Here is a 16938-nt window from a genome sequence, read left to right as displayed (position 1 = left end):
TGTTCAAACCATCATTCTTGTTGATTTGAGTAAAAGTGGACTACTATCATAAAATAAAGTGACTTCCTACTGTTCCTGTCAAGTTTCTAAACTTTGCAGAGATAAACCCAGACTATATGAAGTTGTGGGTTGTAACTTGAAGAGTCAAAGTACAATCCAATCACATTTTGTTGCAATTAACGACACAAAAAAACAAACAAAACCCCCCAGTGCAACGAATCATTGCTTTGGAAGGTAATCTGGACACTTGTGAGGCAGTGATCTCTATAAAACACTAATCTGTCTCATTTTCTGACACCAAAAACAAAGCAAAGTGGCTAAGCTTTTCCTGAAGCTGTGCATGGTGCTGCATATTCATGTTATGCATCAGGGATTTAAACGAAGGGGAGTTCATTCAAGTATAACATCTTTTTGTAATTAAATGAATTAAAGAAAATCTCTTGCCAGAAGATTTAATCCAGGTAAAAAAAAAAAAAGCACTAGTCACATTCATTTGAAATAGAAGCTTCAGGCATTTTGTTGCAATAACACCAACAACTACATCCTTGTGAAACACTATGGTGATGATAGTCAATATGTGAGGATCTACTAAATCCCCTCCCTGTTTTAAAAGTAGAACCAAATACATATGGTATTTTTCCTAAGATAGCTTAATGGAAAAGAACACACAATATGATGTGCATGACAGCAAAATGGCTCTATGGCAGCTGAGATTTCTCTATAAAATCCCCATGTATACGAAGTCAATATGGACATTAATAATGGGTCAATAATCTATTCTTTTCTCTCAAAAAGTGCCCTTGTGTCTAAAAATGACCATTCTTATTTTAATGTTTTTTGTGTATAAACTCTTTAGCTGGAATAAATCTGTGATTGCAGTCCAGGCATGTAAATCGATACAAGAAGGTTTGGTTTTATGATGGAAGTGATTAAACAGGAACCGTGGACTGGAATTTGTGTTTACATTGTTAGTTTATAGAGCAGTATGGCATTGACGATTCTCAGTTATTTAATAAAAATAATTTTGCAGTATTTTTTGTTTGTTTTAATTCTGTCATTTCGGGGAATGATCGTCATGCGTGTTTAACCTAGACGTTCATATTCAGACATATCTACTTGAATTAAAAGTTAAGAACTTGCTTTGTTTCAGTATGTTGCTTCAGAGTTTCCCACTTCACAATGGGGAGCTATGAAGAGCTATGAATCAATATTAATAATTCCAAATATTTCAGAAAATGCCATTTCAGAAAATATTAATTGTACAGCACCTTTGTGAATGACAGAGTTGCTGCATTGAAACACATTTCTTTTAACTCAGAAAGTTAACACGATGTCTTGAAAAAACAAAAACATCTTCAAAAACATATGACCTTTTTCATTACAAAAAACAAATCCAAATGTGTTTTGAGAGGAAGACAGGCAGAATATTCTGTGCGGCATAATTAGGAAGCAGCTTCTTGTCATTTACCTCTGAGGCACATTCATGTTCTCTTTTCATGTGAAGGTCAGAGATCACAGAAAGCCAGCAGCAATGTCTTCAGACCAGGCAAAACTTTCTTGCTGAAGAGTTGAACTAGGTGAGACATGTTTTCTCAATTAAGTTTTTTTTTGTTGATGGTGTTACTTTTTTTTTTTTTTTTGCTGAAAAGAATATCAGCATTTTCAATCGTTTCAAAAATAATTCCTAACTTTAGATTTGAGGCAGTGCAAGTGTGTAGGGGGTTTGTACATTATTTTGAAGAAAGATTGACTTTTGAAGGAAAAACACAAAGTTCTGTGGGGTTTTTGTTTTATTTAGTTATAGGAGATAAACAAGAGATAATGTTGTGAGAGGTTTATATAAACAACCCTTTTTGTTTAAAATGTTTTCTTAAAAGAGCCCTGACAATGTTACCTGTGCTCTGAGCTTTCTGGGAACCCTAGCATTGTGAATTTACCGAACCATAACCATTTACAGGTTTTTTTTAGAAAACCTTCTAGGCGGTTTTACATAACAGGTGTTGGTTGGCTTAGCGGGTAAAAACTGCTAGCTCTGCCCAGCATAAACAGAGGAAAAAAAATAAATGTTAAACTTTCATTGTTTCCATTTTATCAGGGAAATATTTGTTCTTTCTTTGCTCTTTTTTCCCCCCACTGTTGCACATTCCTCACTCTTTCCACCCCTCTATTTCTTCAAAACTGTTTGAATCTCACTTAGTTCAGCCAAGCTCTTGTTTTCTCATCTGAAGGGTTGAGAGCTGCTCTGTGAATCTGCAGCTCAGCAGGACACCATCGAGTGATAGATGGCCCCTGACAAGGTCCAACACAATCCAACCAACCATATGCTCCAGGAAGGAAAAAACCCCAACAAAACATTACATGGAATTAAAGAGGATTCATAAGTGGTGAGGATAGAAACATGCCAAACTGTTATGCAAGCAACATTTTCGGGGGTTTACAGAAGTAAAATGTTCAAGAGTTTACATCTGAACATCTGATCTTCGGTGGGTCAAAATACCGCACAGTTTATTGTGACCACTTTTGGAATTTTTGCAATGGCTGGCATTTTTTTTTTACATAAATGACTTTTATACATGGAAAGAAATTACTTAGCTCCTAATATCTGAGTTGATTTTTTTTATACATAAATGTGTTAAACTACGTCAAAAAAAGAAAAAGCTTTCCACCCTCCGCAAGGAGAGTAAGGTATATAAGGTCATTGCTTAGGAAACTGAGTTTCCATCATCCAACAAAATGCTAAATGAAAGAAATCAAGTGGTACAAAAAGGTCCACAAGCAACAAGGACAAACAAAGTTTATTAGTATTAACAAGATATGGATTGTAGCTGGAGTCTGTATGCACAGTCATGTTGAGAATAAGGACTACAATAGTCCCGTTCCTCCTCCACCAAGTATTGCAAATATATACTGTACAGCATGTAGAGCTACAGGCCTACATTTCAGCAAGAAAGAAATTTAATGGCCTTTTGTAATATTCACACTTTTGGAGAAACTGAATTTTGGATTTTCATTAGCTGCAACTCATAACCACCAAAATGTATGGAATGAAAAGTTGAAAATATAGAAAAGTTTGTCTGATTAATCTGTAAACTTTTTCATTTGAATTAATTAAATAATCTAACAATATTTTAAGTCACTGTGATACATCATGAAAAGATAATTCTCTAACATAAGAAAAAAATTTGTCCTAGAGTATAGATCTGCAATTTGCCCCTGGGGCAATAGGTCAGAGGCAAATCACTTCTCCAAACAGTGGTTACAGCTTCCTAGCCTCATGCTATATTTAATGCTTTTAAATATAGTAGTAATAATAAATGTAGGTCTTAACAGTTTTTCTTAATGATTGTATTGAGTTTCCACAACACAGTGACACAAAATGTATCAGCAGCATATATCTTTCAGCCTATTTACCTGTCATTAGTTTGTCATTGCAAAATATATCAACACCTCCTATAAGAAAAATAATTTATTTTTTTCCTCTCTTTGCAAAAGTTTGATGTTTTTATTTATTGGAAAATATTAAGTAATAAATGTTAGGCTTTCAATGATGACAACATATTTCTTTAGTAAATATTTATCAAAAAGTATACTTTTTTTTCTAAACATCATGTAACATTCACAGCTCCTTCTAAGCCTTCCTTAGCTCGACTGACGTCAAAAATGGCGTTTTGGACTCTAAAGGTTGCTGACCCCCTTTTCTAGAGGGTCAACAGAAATTTGCAAATCTGCTTCAATTTTGATTTGCCATGCCTGATCAGTTCTCAAATACCGCCTTTTCTCTCACTGTGAAATGGAGACGCTTTCCCAGAGGACACACATGTACACTAACGTGCACATGCAAAAATGCTCCAAACATTTGTGCGATACTAATGAGTGTGTTAAATTCCAGTGCAAGTTGTTGAGAGAAGAAACATTAGTGTAACATTCTTAAACACCAGGTCAAATCACTTCTCCAAACAGTGGTTACAGCTTCCTAGCCTCATGCTAGCTCTCCTTGTAGAACAAATTTTCGCACCATAAATACACAAAAAGAGACCTGACACACACACACGCACACGCACCCATGCAAACATGTTTGATAGTCATAAATAATGGATGGGAACCTGTGAGTCAAATTAAATGAAATAAAATGTGTTTAACTGGTAATGAATGAGGCATGTTTTCCCCTCAGAATAACAACTTCATCTGGACTTGTACCGAGCTCACATACACATACACTGTGTGTATATACGTACACACATTTCTTTTTTTTTTTTTTTTTTTTAAAGAGGCACCGGCATTCCAGCTCCAGATCTGTCCCATTGGTGCAAGCTGCCTCAAAACAGTCAGGAACACAGTGTCATGATTTGAAATCTGACACAAAACGTATGCTTTCTGGAGTTCCCAGGGAAAATGTGGAGGTTCAGTGTCATGCCAAACAATCTTAGAAGAGGAAGGGCTGCTTTCAAACATTTCCCATGCGTCAGGCTATTAAAATGACATTCGTTTGCAGGTTGCTGGCACTTGTCTCGGGCATATTGCAAACACATGGAATTACATTATATGTCCATCCATGATTTAAACACTAGGTATTCTTTGATGCAAAGAAAAACAGACACTTCTGGATCTGTGAAGGCCATGTGGAAAGAGTGAGGAAAAAGAAAGGAAAACAGGCAATACAGCAATCAAGAGTTTGTCACGCTGAGATTACATCACTGCTGATAATTGTATCCTGACAGGTACGGAAAGGAGGAAGAAATAGCATGTTAGAAATTTATTCAAACAAACATAAAACAGAAGGTCATGTAATTTTATATGTAGTCATGTTCTGAAAGAGCCCCTTTGTCTGAAGATACTACTCGGCGTTACACTGAAAAAGGCCTCCATGTGTGAAACTCTAGTATTGCACTGCAGGGCTTCATTCTGAAGCCAAACTTTGTCGCTGTGTACATGAATGTAAGTAATCTAATCAGCCAAGTTATTTAAAGCATGGTTGCGATTACAGATACACCTAAAACTAATGTGACTTTTAACACAACTCTGCAATTAAGCTGCACACAGGGGGTTCAATAGATGTTTTTAATAAACCTAGTCAGAAATATATGATACATACAGGGTGTTTTCACACATAAGGAGCACTTCCGTTCCATTAACCTTTTCCAGGAATCATGGTAAGTTTTTTTTTTTTTTTTGTATTTGCTCAGCACTTAACAGGGAAAACATCAATCACTAGGGCAGAAATGTACTTCCAAAAAACATCTACGGTTGACTGTATGTACCCTATCATTCACCAGGAACATTAAAATAGACATTTGTGTAGTGAGAGCAGTCAGATTTACTTATTTTCTAGGCCTGCAATTCAGTTTCATCAGTTTAAACTCATTTACAGCTCATATTTGCTGTTGCCTGCAGCGGTGGTAGAGTTTAATTAAGTGATGTCCATTTGCAGTTGCGGTGAGAAAGGAAGTAAATAATTGATTCAAAAATAATTAATTGGGGTATTAAGTTGTTTATGCTCTGAGGCACAAATAAAGACAAACACAGCCCCTGTGAATCATTGACAGATTTTCAAGTAACAAGAAGATGCTGCTGCTGAATGTGTGTGGTAAATCCTTCTTTGGGTCATGTCTGTCAGGCTTTTGTTAAATACCTCTTAAAATGGCAAACTTTCTTTGAAGTGATTATAATTCAGTTTAACGTCGTAAACACATAGAAGTTTAATCCCAACTTCTCCTTTCTTCTTGTTTACCCTCTGTGAGAGAACACAGAAGTTTGCAATAATGAAATTCATTTAAAATTTACTACAGCTGCAGCTTTACACAGACTTACGGTTACTTTATTTCCATTCTAAATTATGGTCCCTGTATTATAATGAAGGAGTAAAGTTTACTGCTAAAGTTAGCAAAATCTCAACCTGTCAAATTGGTATCAAAACAGAGAAAGGGAAGCTAATGTTAGCCTAGCAAATGGCAAACTCATTCCTACGCAAGTTTTTGTGGTCATATATATTTGGGTCAAGCAGTTTTTACTTTAGAGTTGTAGTTCTCAAAGTTGGGTTCGAGAACCCACTTTGGGTCACAAATGTGTACTTCCTCCATCTCGAGATTCACTTCAGAAATTAACCTAAATACTAAAGCAAAATGACGATAGAGAGGGCATGCATTTGATAAATAATTGTAAAAGATAAGAAATAAAATGATAATCAAATCTTGAAAATAAGTAAAAAGAAAGTATTGGTCTGTATGCAGACCGTCGATGCCATTTGTGTTCTTATTGGACCACTTTTCAGTGAAAGTACCTGCATGCTCAATCAAGAGTTGTGGTCCTAAGTGTCTTGCATTTTATTTTGTGGGTCAGAAGCTTGAAAGCTTGGGAACCACAGCTTTAGGGGAATCATTGTTGGAACATTAGAGCTGCTCTGTGAAATGATGTTACCCCTTTGCTGGTTACCAGCTCGCTGTCTGGAACATCTGATTTCGATCATTCTATTTATTTGATAATGCTCCAAAGATTAATGTTTCTGTATAACAACAATGCATTTGTGACACGCCTCAGTTGCTAGCTAAACAGCACAGCAGAACTCCAGCTTATCTTCTTCAAATACTAAACAAAGGGGATTGCAGTAAAAACCTACACACAATCTTTAATGCTCCTCATGCCGCCACGGTCTGTCAATATTCCACATTAGGAGCTCAAAACCAACAATGTTCTTATAGACAACAAGAAATCAGAGAAGATCATTCTCATTTGTCTGCCAACACACAGAAAGATACTTTGTGTGCCATTATGGTGTAAAACTTGGGAGAAAGTCGCTTAAATCTGTGTTAAGCAATAACCTGGAGATACAACAGGCGCTACAGAAGCTGCAAGCAAAAAAAAAAAAAAAACCCTCAATCTGTCCAAATTCTCACCTTGTGTTTGCATAATCACAAAGTCATTTTTAAATAGAGAAAGACGCCAAAGAACCATTTCAGACCTTAAAAAGAGTTTCTAACAGGCTACTAGAAAAGGGAGAAAGGAGCCACATAGCAGAACTAATAGGAAAGACAGAGCGTGTTTCTCTCAGCTGAAAGAAAATATGTTTCGTTTTGAAGTGAGTACAAACAGAAAGCTGTAACTAGAAGCAATCTGTGGACGGCTGTGCCAGTTTGTTTGATGAAAACATTTTCAAGCCCTTCACAGATGTTTAGTGAATTTGCTCCTATGTGGATGCTTCTAATGTTTGTCTTTACAGATTTTCCACCTTCTTCTTTCCTGTATATTCTTTCTGGTGCCTGGTACTTTTTGTCAGGGAAAGAACTTCACTCCAATGCTCTTTGTTGCTACGTTACAGAAGGAATTGCTTTTTCTGACATATTTTTGCTTCAAACGTATTAATCTCATTGTTGTAGAGTAGCATAAGTAAGATCATTATCTACCCAACAAACAATATTTGAATGTCTATGAACAGGTGTCATGTATCGGACAAGTATATCACGGTTTTAAGAAGTTACGGTTTAAAAAAAAACACAAAAGTTTTACAACGCAGTTTCTTAAATTAGATGCCAAAGAAAGAGTGGCAGCAGTTTTCATCTGCCTGTATTGAGCTTTGAGTAGCACTGCCGCTTATATTAAGCTTATATTATTCATTCGGGGGAAGGCTATGTCAGGAGCGCCAATTGTTAGTGGTTAATCCAAAACATAATTAACAGATTATGCCTACGCTGTATTGATGTTAAGTCAAGCACAAAGGGCTGAGCTTTTCACATGTTGAGAGCATTTTTGCAGATGCATCCTTTACTACAAAGGAGCAAGTGTACACTAAAGTATTGCTATGTTGTTGTATTTTAAGCAACACAATATTTATTTTCATAATATAACAAGAAATTTGATTATTTGTTTATTTTTATCATTGCATAAAAAGACTGAAATGAAGAATCTGTCGAATGTGTAAATTTTTTGTATGATTAATTGTCAAAATAATCAATAAAGAAAATACTATTGATTGATAGCTAAAATGATCCTTAGTTGCAGCCCTGGTTTATTTGAACTAAATGCTTCATTGATCAAAACCCAAATATTTAAAAAATAGCATTACTGATGCTAATTTTATCGTGTGAACAGGTTACTAGAGCATGTGGAAAATACTTTGGAAATGTCCGAAAGACCATTGAACCACTTCCTCTGGAAAGAAATGGTATCCAGAGGTTAGATGTGCAAAGACTCCAAAGATACAAAGGATATAAGTGCTGCACCTCTGTGTCATCTCAAGCAGAGAGGGCTCGGGCATTGGTGTCTAATTTAGTCCTAGCTGGGTTTACAAGATGTAAACTTCCCTGTCACATGACACTGCTCGTATGAGATCAGCCTAAAGAATAGAGAGGAAAGGGAGGCTAAAGGACGTCAGGCTTAAGGCAACATATTTAGTGCCGAATTTTACTTTCATTTTGAGAGACCTATTTTCAAAATGACCAAAAAGCAACCTGGTGACATGGTTACCTTTGTAAAATACTATTTATTAAAAGTGACACGTTTCTCTGTAATAGTTAGCCACTGATAACATTCATCTGTGATCTGGGAACTGAAAACTCCCTTACTCTCATACGCACAACATCCATTTTAAGCTGTGGAATAAGAGGTCAGGGAAGGAAGGCTTTTGGGTTTTGTCATATTTAAAGAAAACCTCTTCTGATCGTTTGCTCTACAAATATTTACACAGACAAGACCAAAATTATAATTCAAAGCACAATCCAGGCAAATAAATGAATAAATAAATTAATTAAATGGGTGTCTTAGCATCTAACTTCATAAGCAAAACAAATTTGAGGTGGAAAATCAAACAAGATTTCTCAAAGACCAGTTTTTATCATTTTTGTAATGTAGTCATGTAATAACAAAATGTGTGAGTGTGTTCCCACATGTAAATTAAGCATTTCTCATTTTAACTTTTACGTTAATCCTGTAGGATTTTAACATCTGTGATAAGGACAGGAAGTTAATCTTTAATGAGAATATTCACCTTTCTGGCAGGTCTCTTTGCTCACTTCTTGATATGTTACATGCTCAGGCTGTCTGTGATGAAATATTATTTACAGATTTATCCACATTATTTTAATCACGTTTTGATCTGCAGAGTATTCTTATTGTTAATTTGGGGTTTCTATTCATGATCATTTCGCAGTTAAGAAAGTTTTAGGAGTAATAAACTGAGTTTAATCTTCTGGCTATCAGGGAAACATTTTTCAGCATTCTGGCTAAAACACAACCCCAGGACGCTTGTTTTAGAGCTACACAGATGAGCCAGAGATCTTGATGAAATTCAGGGGATTTATTTTCCTTCAGAGCTTTTTATTTTTCATTTCATTCATCCAAAAGGATTTGTTTTACCCTTATCAGTCTGCCAGAGTTGTTTCCAGATTGTGTTGGGTTTCTAGTTTGATTTAAGACTTAAAAACCTCAGACTTTTGTGATGAATATGCTGGATAGGTTTTCCTACGTCGACTTTGTTTATTTATCTTTTATGTGCTCTGTCATTTGTAGAACAAGCACAACAGCAGTCCAGAGAAAGCTAATTTAGGATCCACCAGTTTTCCAATGAATCTGTACAAAAAAGATTTTCCTTTTTAAAAAATATTGTTTTAAAAATTGTACACAACCAATTTAGTTGAATCAATTTCTTTAATTACATTATAAACCCAAGAAACAGTTTTACACTTTGTCAGTCGCACTAAGCCTCATGTTGCACTTATTTATCAATTATTCCAACTTTCTGTCTGCCAGAGTGAAACATAATGGCAGAGAGAAATTTAAAGAGCTACTATATTTTCAAAACATGTGAATTAAATTATGAAAGTTGAATATTTTCCTATGTGCTTTCTGCATACAACCCGTATTTTCATATTCAGTTTCGCATCTCCTCCTTTGAAATGTTTTCGTTCCACTTCCTTAATAACTTAATCTAGGATAGGGTTACAATGACAAACTTAAAAAAAAATCTTCACTGTTATTTTTCCCTTTATTAGTGACGTCTTTCTGTATGGTGAATGTTTACATAATATATCAGCTTTTACCTATTCTGAAAGAAAGGCAGTTTTTTTTCCAGACTGAACATTGTACACAAATCTAAAAGACTATAGGTTTATTCTATAACTTGCACAGTGATATACTTTGTCATTTTAAAACAAACTGCATACAACTTCTGTTTATTCCCTGAATCTATACCAACCACAATGATCTTAAGATCTGAAACTGAATCTTAGACCTAGTTCTTAACACTGAGTTACTCTCTAAATCTAAACAGCAGTGATAGGAAAGAAATAAGTACACGTTTGGTTGTGCTGACAAAAATAACAGATGGAAGGTAAGTAATGCAGAATCAATTGAAAAACTAAAAAAACTAAATAAAAAAAATGAAGGAACTAATTGAAAAGAGGGACGTGTTTAAGCAGAAAGGCGTAAAAAGATGCTGACCGTGACCTTGTCTGAGGTTAAGGTAATTTTGAACTCAATTCCCCTGCTGAACGTGTGTGTGTGCACGTTGACTCATAGTGGCCCCATTACTGATGACTCTAACAAGCTGAGGTCAGAGGGCAGACAGTGGTGAGTGAAAAAGGATGGAGCAAGACTGTTAAAGGTCCTTTAAGCACCACCTGCCTTCATGCATACACATACACACACACACGCACACACACACACACACATATGCACTTAAAATCTTGACTAATTGATACCAGACCATTTTCAAAAACATCCCTAGTGCCGCCGGACCCCTGCTTCTTCCCGAACCAAAGAGATGACAAGCCTTCACGCAGATTCCAGTTTACATAACATGCTTTCAATTCAGCTCGGAATAATGGTGAGGTGATTACTCAAGCATGTGCAAACTTTTAATACTTTTTCAGTGTCATCGCCGCCTCATCTGCTGACCGAATTAACAATATATGTTACATTCCACCAGAGACATTTCGCACCATGAAATGAAAACAGCAGCTGCACCATTACAGACATCATTCAACTTGTTCTCCATTCCTCTGACTAGCGTTTCCTGGCAATGCTGAACTTAAAAGGCAAGGAAATTTCAAAACCACAAATGAAATCTTCACTTTGGTAAATAGAATAATTTTGGCTTCGCCTTATTTTCCCCGGTTACACCAAGCAGCCTTACCATAGCCATGGCAGCAACTCAAAAGCAGCATGACGCACATTTCGATCTCTCATCATCACCCCATACCTCCTAATTTGAACCATCGATGCGAGTGTTTAGCATTAGGAATACAAAATCCTCCATCGGGTCTGAATACATCGGTAATACATGTCAAAAAAACGTCAAAGCACATGGAGAAAATAACATTTAGCTAGGATTCATTTCGGCCATAATTTATACTGTAACAATATTTCCAAATTATATTTCATCCATCAACCCCCACCAACTCTCCTCGCCCAAAACGAGTAAAGACAGTTTTATTACTTGCTTTTCAGTCTTAGGCTTTAAACTAATTACTGAACCCTTGACGAGCTTCAAAGAAGTATGCATATTTTAATAATCCACAAATTATTTATGTTTTTGTTCTTTAATATCACTGAGACAACTTGGTTTCCACCCAGCTATGGACATGTTAGTTAAGTTATTGATATTCAGAGAATGACAAAGTGAGAGCAACATAAAGACAAGGAACTATATAGACTTCATCCCGTTCCTTTTGGAACTGAATAAGTTCTTATTTTATGTTTTATTATTATTCTTATTTCTTTTTAGGACATTTTTGCATGCAGCTAACATTTGTTGTTTACATGTTCAAAATAAAAATTTCATAGAAAATAACGTTGCATCAAAACTGAAGCCAGCAACAAACATTTCCTGCAGCATACAGTAAAGTCCATAATTATTCATAACCCCTGGCTGATTTAGGTTTGAAGTATCTCTTTTAGTTTTACCAGCATGTTTCTTCTTACTGGAAGTCAATTCAACACCTTGGACTGGAGAAGCCAGAGTCGCGACTTGAATGCAAGTCTGTGGAAGGAGCTAAAGATTATGGTTAGGGCTAGGAGGTCTTTCAATCACAAAGATGTGGAACTCATCACCAAAGATAAATTGTAAAAATACCAGTGGAAGGGTTAGGGTTAGAGAGTGAGTCAAATTCTATGTAATGTCAATACAGTGACAATATTTCTATCAAAATAAACAGGGAAGATATGTATGAAAAAGATGATACTCTCTAGCGTTTTTACAAGCAAATTTAAAAAAAAATCACAGATAAATTGCAATGATTTTTTAACTAGAAATTCTTTATTTAAGAAATGAGAAATATTTGAGGTTAGGAGGGCATTATGCTAAAAGAGCTTCATGGGAATATTAGCAAGAACTTGTTTTTCGGCTTGCCTGATAAACTGAAATGATGCTTTTGAGTGAACAGACAATTGTTAAACTACTTCAGACATGAAGTTGTGTATTATTATTCTGGCTATCTTGCTGAGTAAGCAGATTATCGGCTACGGTGGCAGCAGGTTAAGGAAACTTCAAATGCTGGTGACAAGGCAAAAGGAGAAACTATAACTTTAAAAAAAATGCTGTGGGTTTTTTGATTGCATCCAACACAAGATGAAGGAATTCCAGATTGCGCAAGGTTATTCCAATTCATGCATAAAATCATAATTTGTTTCATTCCTTTAAAAAAGTGCATCAGAGTATATTCTATTAGGTCAAGCATTTAGAGACTAAGAATGCTAGGAGTTTTTTATGACTATCCAAAGTTAAGAAACTGTCCATACATAAATGTATTTTTTTCATTTTTGTCAATACTTCTATGTTCAAAACAAAGTTGATGTCAGCCAGATCTATTTGAGCGTTGTAACATGATTTTTTTTATATTTATTTATTTATTTATTTATTTATTTTGATAATTTTAATAGCTTTAATTGTCTGTAACTTCAGGGCCACATGTGGTTTTCCAGGCACTCTGGGGTGGCTCTTTAAAACGCCCAGCTAAAAAAATGTCAAAGAATGTAGTACTATTTTAGTGGTTCAGTTATGCAATATGTGCAAAGGGTTTCCGCAACAGAATGTCAGAAATGGTACAAGGAACATAGTTGTTCACTCTAGAGTCGGCAATATTTATAAACTGCTAGGCGAGCTTTTTTTGAAAGCTTTTGCAGCTCTATGCAAACATTATTTAGCAAGAATAAGGGCAAAAACTGATAACCTGCACTAAAGAAACTAACCAGACCAACTGCCGTGACTTTAAAAAAGATCACATGTACATTGTCACTGCTAGCGCAATGTCTCTTGATAAAAATATTTAATTTTCAAAAAGTATAAAACAACTGAAATTGCTGGGAACAATAAGTCTCAAGGTAGGTAGTGACAGAATTAAAGACCAGAATATCAAAGTTCGCCTCAACAGATTAGTAACACTAAAGAATAAAAGCACTACAGTTTCACTCTTGAGCTAAACTTGTGAAAGGACTTCTCTTTAAATCAGGTCTGAATTCTTACTGTATTTGCCTATTTTGATTAATACTACCTGGCCATATTTTCTTTGGTGCACTTGAGACTATTTAAAAACACACATCTGATCTATGTTGCTAATATCTCCCATTATCATTTTTGCAGCAACACACAGAAGGTCATTTTGCCCCAGAACAGCAGAACCATCAGAGTGCATGACAAATACAGCGCAGGCGAACTGATGCGAGGCCACCGGTTCTGCACTTGTACTGACCAAAAATGTGTCTCACAACTTGCTTCACTTGAGGTTGAGTTAGAAGGTTTGTTTTCTGCAATTCATCAATTCCTTTTTTAAAACACATGGCCAAATATTTCATACGGCGCTGGATCCGTGGCAAAGTGGGGTTTTGCAGAAAGGATTTTGGCTTTAATACAGAACTAAATTAATGTATTCTCTAACACACAGTTGCCAGTCATTTCCAAAGTTCAAAATTATTTTTCTACGGCTCTTTGGCTTTAGGGACTCAATCTCAGGGTGGATTTCTGTTTTGAAATAAAAATCCTGCCTAAACAAAACAAAACAAAACAAAACAAAAAAAAAAACTCCCACCCATGACTTTTCAAGATGGTAGGGAGGATAAGAAGCAAAAGTGCAACAGAGAAGACAACTTTAGCATACCAGTCTGATTTTTATTCAGCTGCATAGTATTAAATACTTATCAATCAGTGAAAGGTCCACATAGCCTACACAAAAACTGCCTAAAAGAGTAAAGACTACAAATAAATACTTATAACTACAAATCATATTCTATAGTTCCCTGCTGGAATGTGTCTAAATCACATTAAATGGTATGCAGCCCACCCAAAATCAGAGCTCTCACAATTTCTTCAGCAGACTGCGTTAAGTGTTACAAGTGACTATGTCAATGCACTGTATACAAGCCTCTGCTACAGCACCTCAACCGTCCCCACATTCCTGTTTCAGAAATTGCATTTTTCATTCTAAAAGCTGAGGGTTTACTCTTGCATACCTTAGACACCGTGTGAGTGCTAAAGCATGACCCACAGAATCCAGGAGATGTTGGCATAAGAGTAGGTGTATAAAACGCAGGGGAGTTTGTGTGTTTGATCTCCTACCTGTTATTGTAATGTTGCTGTAGATGTTGGACAGCTGCTCTTTCAGTAGGACGAGCTGAGTGCTGGCAGCCTTCTCTCTCTGCAGCTCCAGCATGATGTCAGGATGGTGGGCGAGTTTGCAGCCTTTCTGTTTGTCCAGTGCAATGTCACTTCGAACTATATCTGCCACACACACACGCGCACAAAAAAAAACATAATGAAGACCTATGTGCTCTTTTTCTGTTGAGTTTTTGTTTTTGCTAAAATTTAAATGTTAGCATTGTGTAAAGATTTACTTAGTTAGCTTAATTCCTTTGTAAACGCATCATTTGGTGATACTGTTCAAGAGTTACAAATGCTGTAGAATAGTGATTCCCAAATATTTCTGCTTCTGACCCACAGAAACTCGTGATCCAAACTTTTGCTCGTTCAAGAATACAAACGTTGCTAATAAAGCTGCACCCCTATGTGGAAAGTTGATATTAAAATCTTGAATTGTTATAAAAACCACCTTACAACAATTTTCCAGCTGTATTCAGTAAGCCAGAGGAATTTACAAATGTATGTACCCAGTGAGCAAATAAACTAAGTCAAAAACACCACAGGTCACTTTTAGTGCAATTTAAAGCAATGAAACTCTATGGAAGCACATCTCTAGCAGAGCTTTAATTGTATTATTGCTGCTGATATAATTATGTTTTTTAAAGGGCAGCTATAATGGATTTTAGCAATTATTTCCAACTTCAAAATGAGAAGCAAAACACAAAATTCTTTAAAAAAAACCATGGCACACTTTATATTTACGTATCGTTTTTGTCACAAAACAAAGCAATAATAGGGTATTTACGATATTTTTAAGTCCTTTTTGTGATTCATAACCCAGAACTAAGTCCCGACCGTAGCTTTGGAAACTAGCTCCAAAATATCCAATGTTATTTTCAAAGCTAACAGGCGCAGTTTTAAAACTTACAATACGTCGCCCGCACAATGTAGGTATTTCATTTTCTCACATAAAATTAGATTTATGCTTGGCTCACAGGAGCTCGTTCAGACTGTTGCACTAGCATTAATTTAATCAAGGAGTGAGCGTGAATGGGAATAAATCCATCCATCACGGTGTAGTTTTTTTTTTTCTTTTTTCCTCTTTTATATTTGATTGAAGTGACGTGTCTCAGCTAAACTGGCACCTAGTTATATGAAGCTATATTTACTATAAATGCCAGGTCAGCCATCAGTGGGGGTAAAGTAAATATTATGCTGTTTGTTCTTAAATGTATTTTTGCCAGAACAAAGTGTGTGAGACAAGACACAAGAGACGGCGACGCCATATCTTTTTTCTGCCACAAACATAACGTCAGACTAAGGCGAAAAGAGAAACGCCGCGTCTAATTACCGTCCTCGTAATTCTTCAAGTAGTAGTCTGGACCAGGGCCCCTGAACTTGGCAAGATTCTTCTGGTTGTTGAACTGCAGGAAGTCGGTTCGTTTTCCACCGAAGCGCAGAAAGGCAGGAGACAGGCCGCGCGCCAGGGTCACGAGCCGCCTGGAGCTACGGAGACACGAGAGAAAAACAAAAAGGATTATTTTTTTTTTTAAAAAAAAAGAAAAGAAAGAAAGAAAAACTTACTGGAGAAGAAATTTGTCACAAGTTCCGGTACAGTTTTTAATTACGGCAAAATAGAGAAGCAAAAACATTTCAGCATGGTCATTTTTTTTATCATTTTCTTGTCCAACAAAACAAAGACATAAAAAATTAAACAGGCGTGGAAAAAAAAATCTTTATGACTTTGATGGCAACTTTACGTCACCGTAGGCCTTTTGCATTGTGTGCCACAAACATTTTTAACTATTTCTTGTAGACTAATAAGTAGACGATGACATCTTCTTCCATATGCAATTCAAGTTACTTAGCGACGCAGGTAAAGGATTGAAAACTTGAGGCAGGAAGGACAGAAACACGCAGAGGACAAATCTAAGATTAGACCTACCATGTTTTATTCTTCTTTATACTGGTTTTGTTTTAAAGCAGAGACTAACCCATTGACTTTAATAAAATTCAAGAACAGTTTCGAGGGGGAAACGGCGGGTGCAGCAAAAGTAATAACAACGTTTATTTATTTCTAGGTCACGGAATTGTAAGATATATGTATATACTTCTTAATCATAAACCACTTCTGCCTAAAGGTTTTACTCAATTTAGTTTCCACAATAGGGACAACAGCTGTAAGCGTGATCGTGTGAAATGATAGACTAATATACAAATTATGCTGCGAATATTTGAAGCCAGCAACTCAAAATAATAAAAGAAAACGCCTTACTCATTTTTCTCACAAGGTTAAAGGGAGCAAATTTCACAAAACTGACTTCCTCATTATAGAATAAAGTCTTTATAAAAGTTAATGTTAGCAGTTAACTATATAT

General features: G+C 35.9%; 1 protein-coding gene across 1 annotated transcript in view; it reads right to left on the bottom strand.

The window, feature by feature from the left end:
* The window catches only part of hpse2 (heparanase 2), a 63139-nt gene that overhangs the window by 44465 nt on the left and 1736 nt on the right, over window positions 1-16938 (bottom strand). Inside the window, exons 2-3 of the mRNA XM_007572640.2 lie at window positions 15912-16066; window positions 14540-14701 (exon numbers count right to left, since the gene is read on the bottom strand). Of these exons, the coding sequence (XP_007572702.1) occupies window positions 14540-14701; window positions 15912-16066 (317 nt within the window). The remainder of the gene's footprint in view (window positions 1-14539; window positions 14702-15911; window positions 16067-16938) is intronic.

The sequence above is a fragment of the Poecilia formosa genome, unplaced genomic scaffold (assembly GCF_000485575.1).
Source record: "Poecilia formosa unplaced genomic scaffold, Poecilia_formosa-5.1.2 Scaffold305, whole genome shotgun sequence".
Classification (NCBI taxonomy): Eukaryota; Metazoa; Chordata; class Actinopteri; order Cyprinodontiformes; family Poeciliidae; genus Poecilia; species Poecilia formosa.
This window is presented reverse-complemented; position numbering and strand designations above follow the sequence as displayed.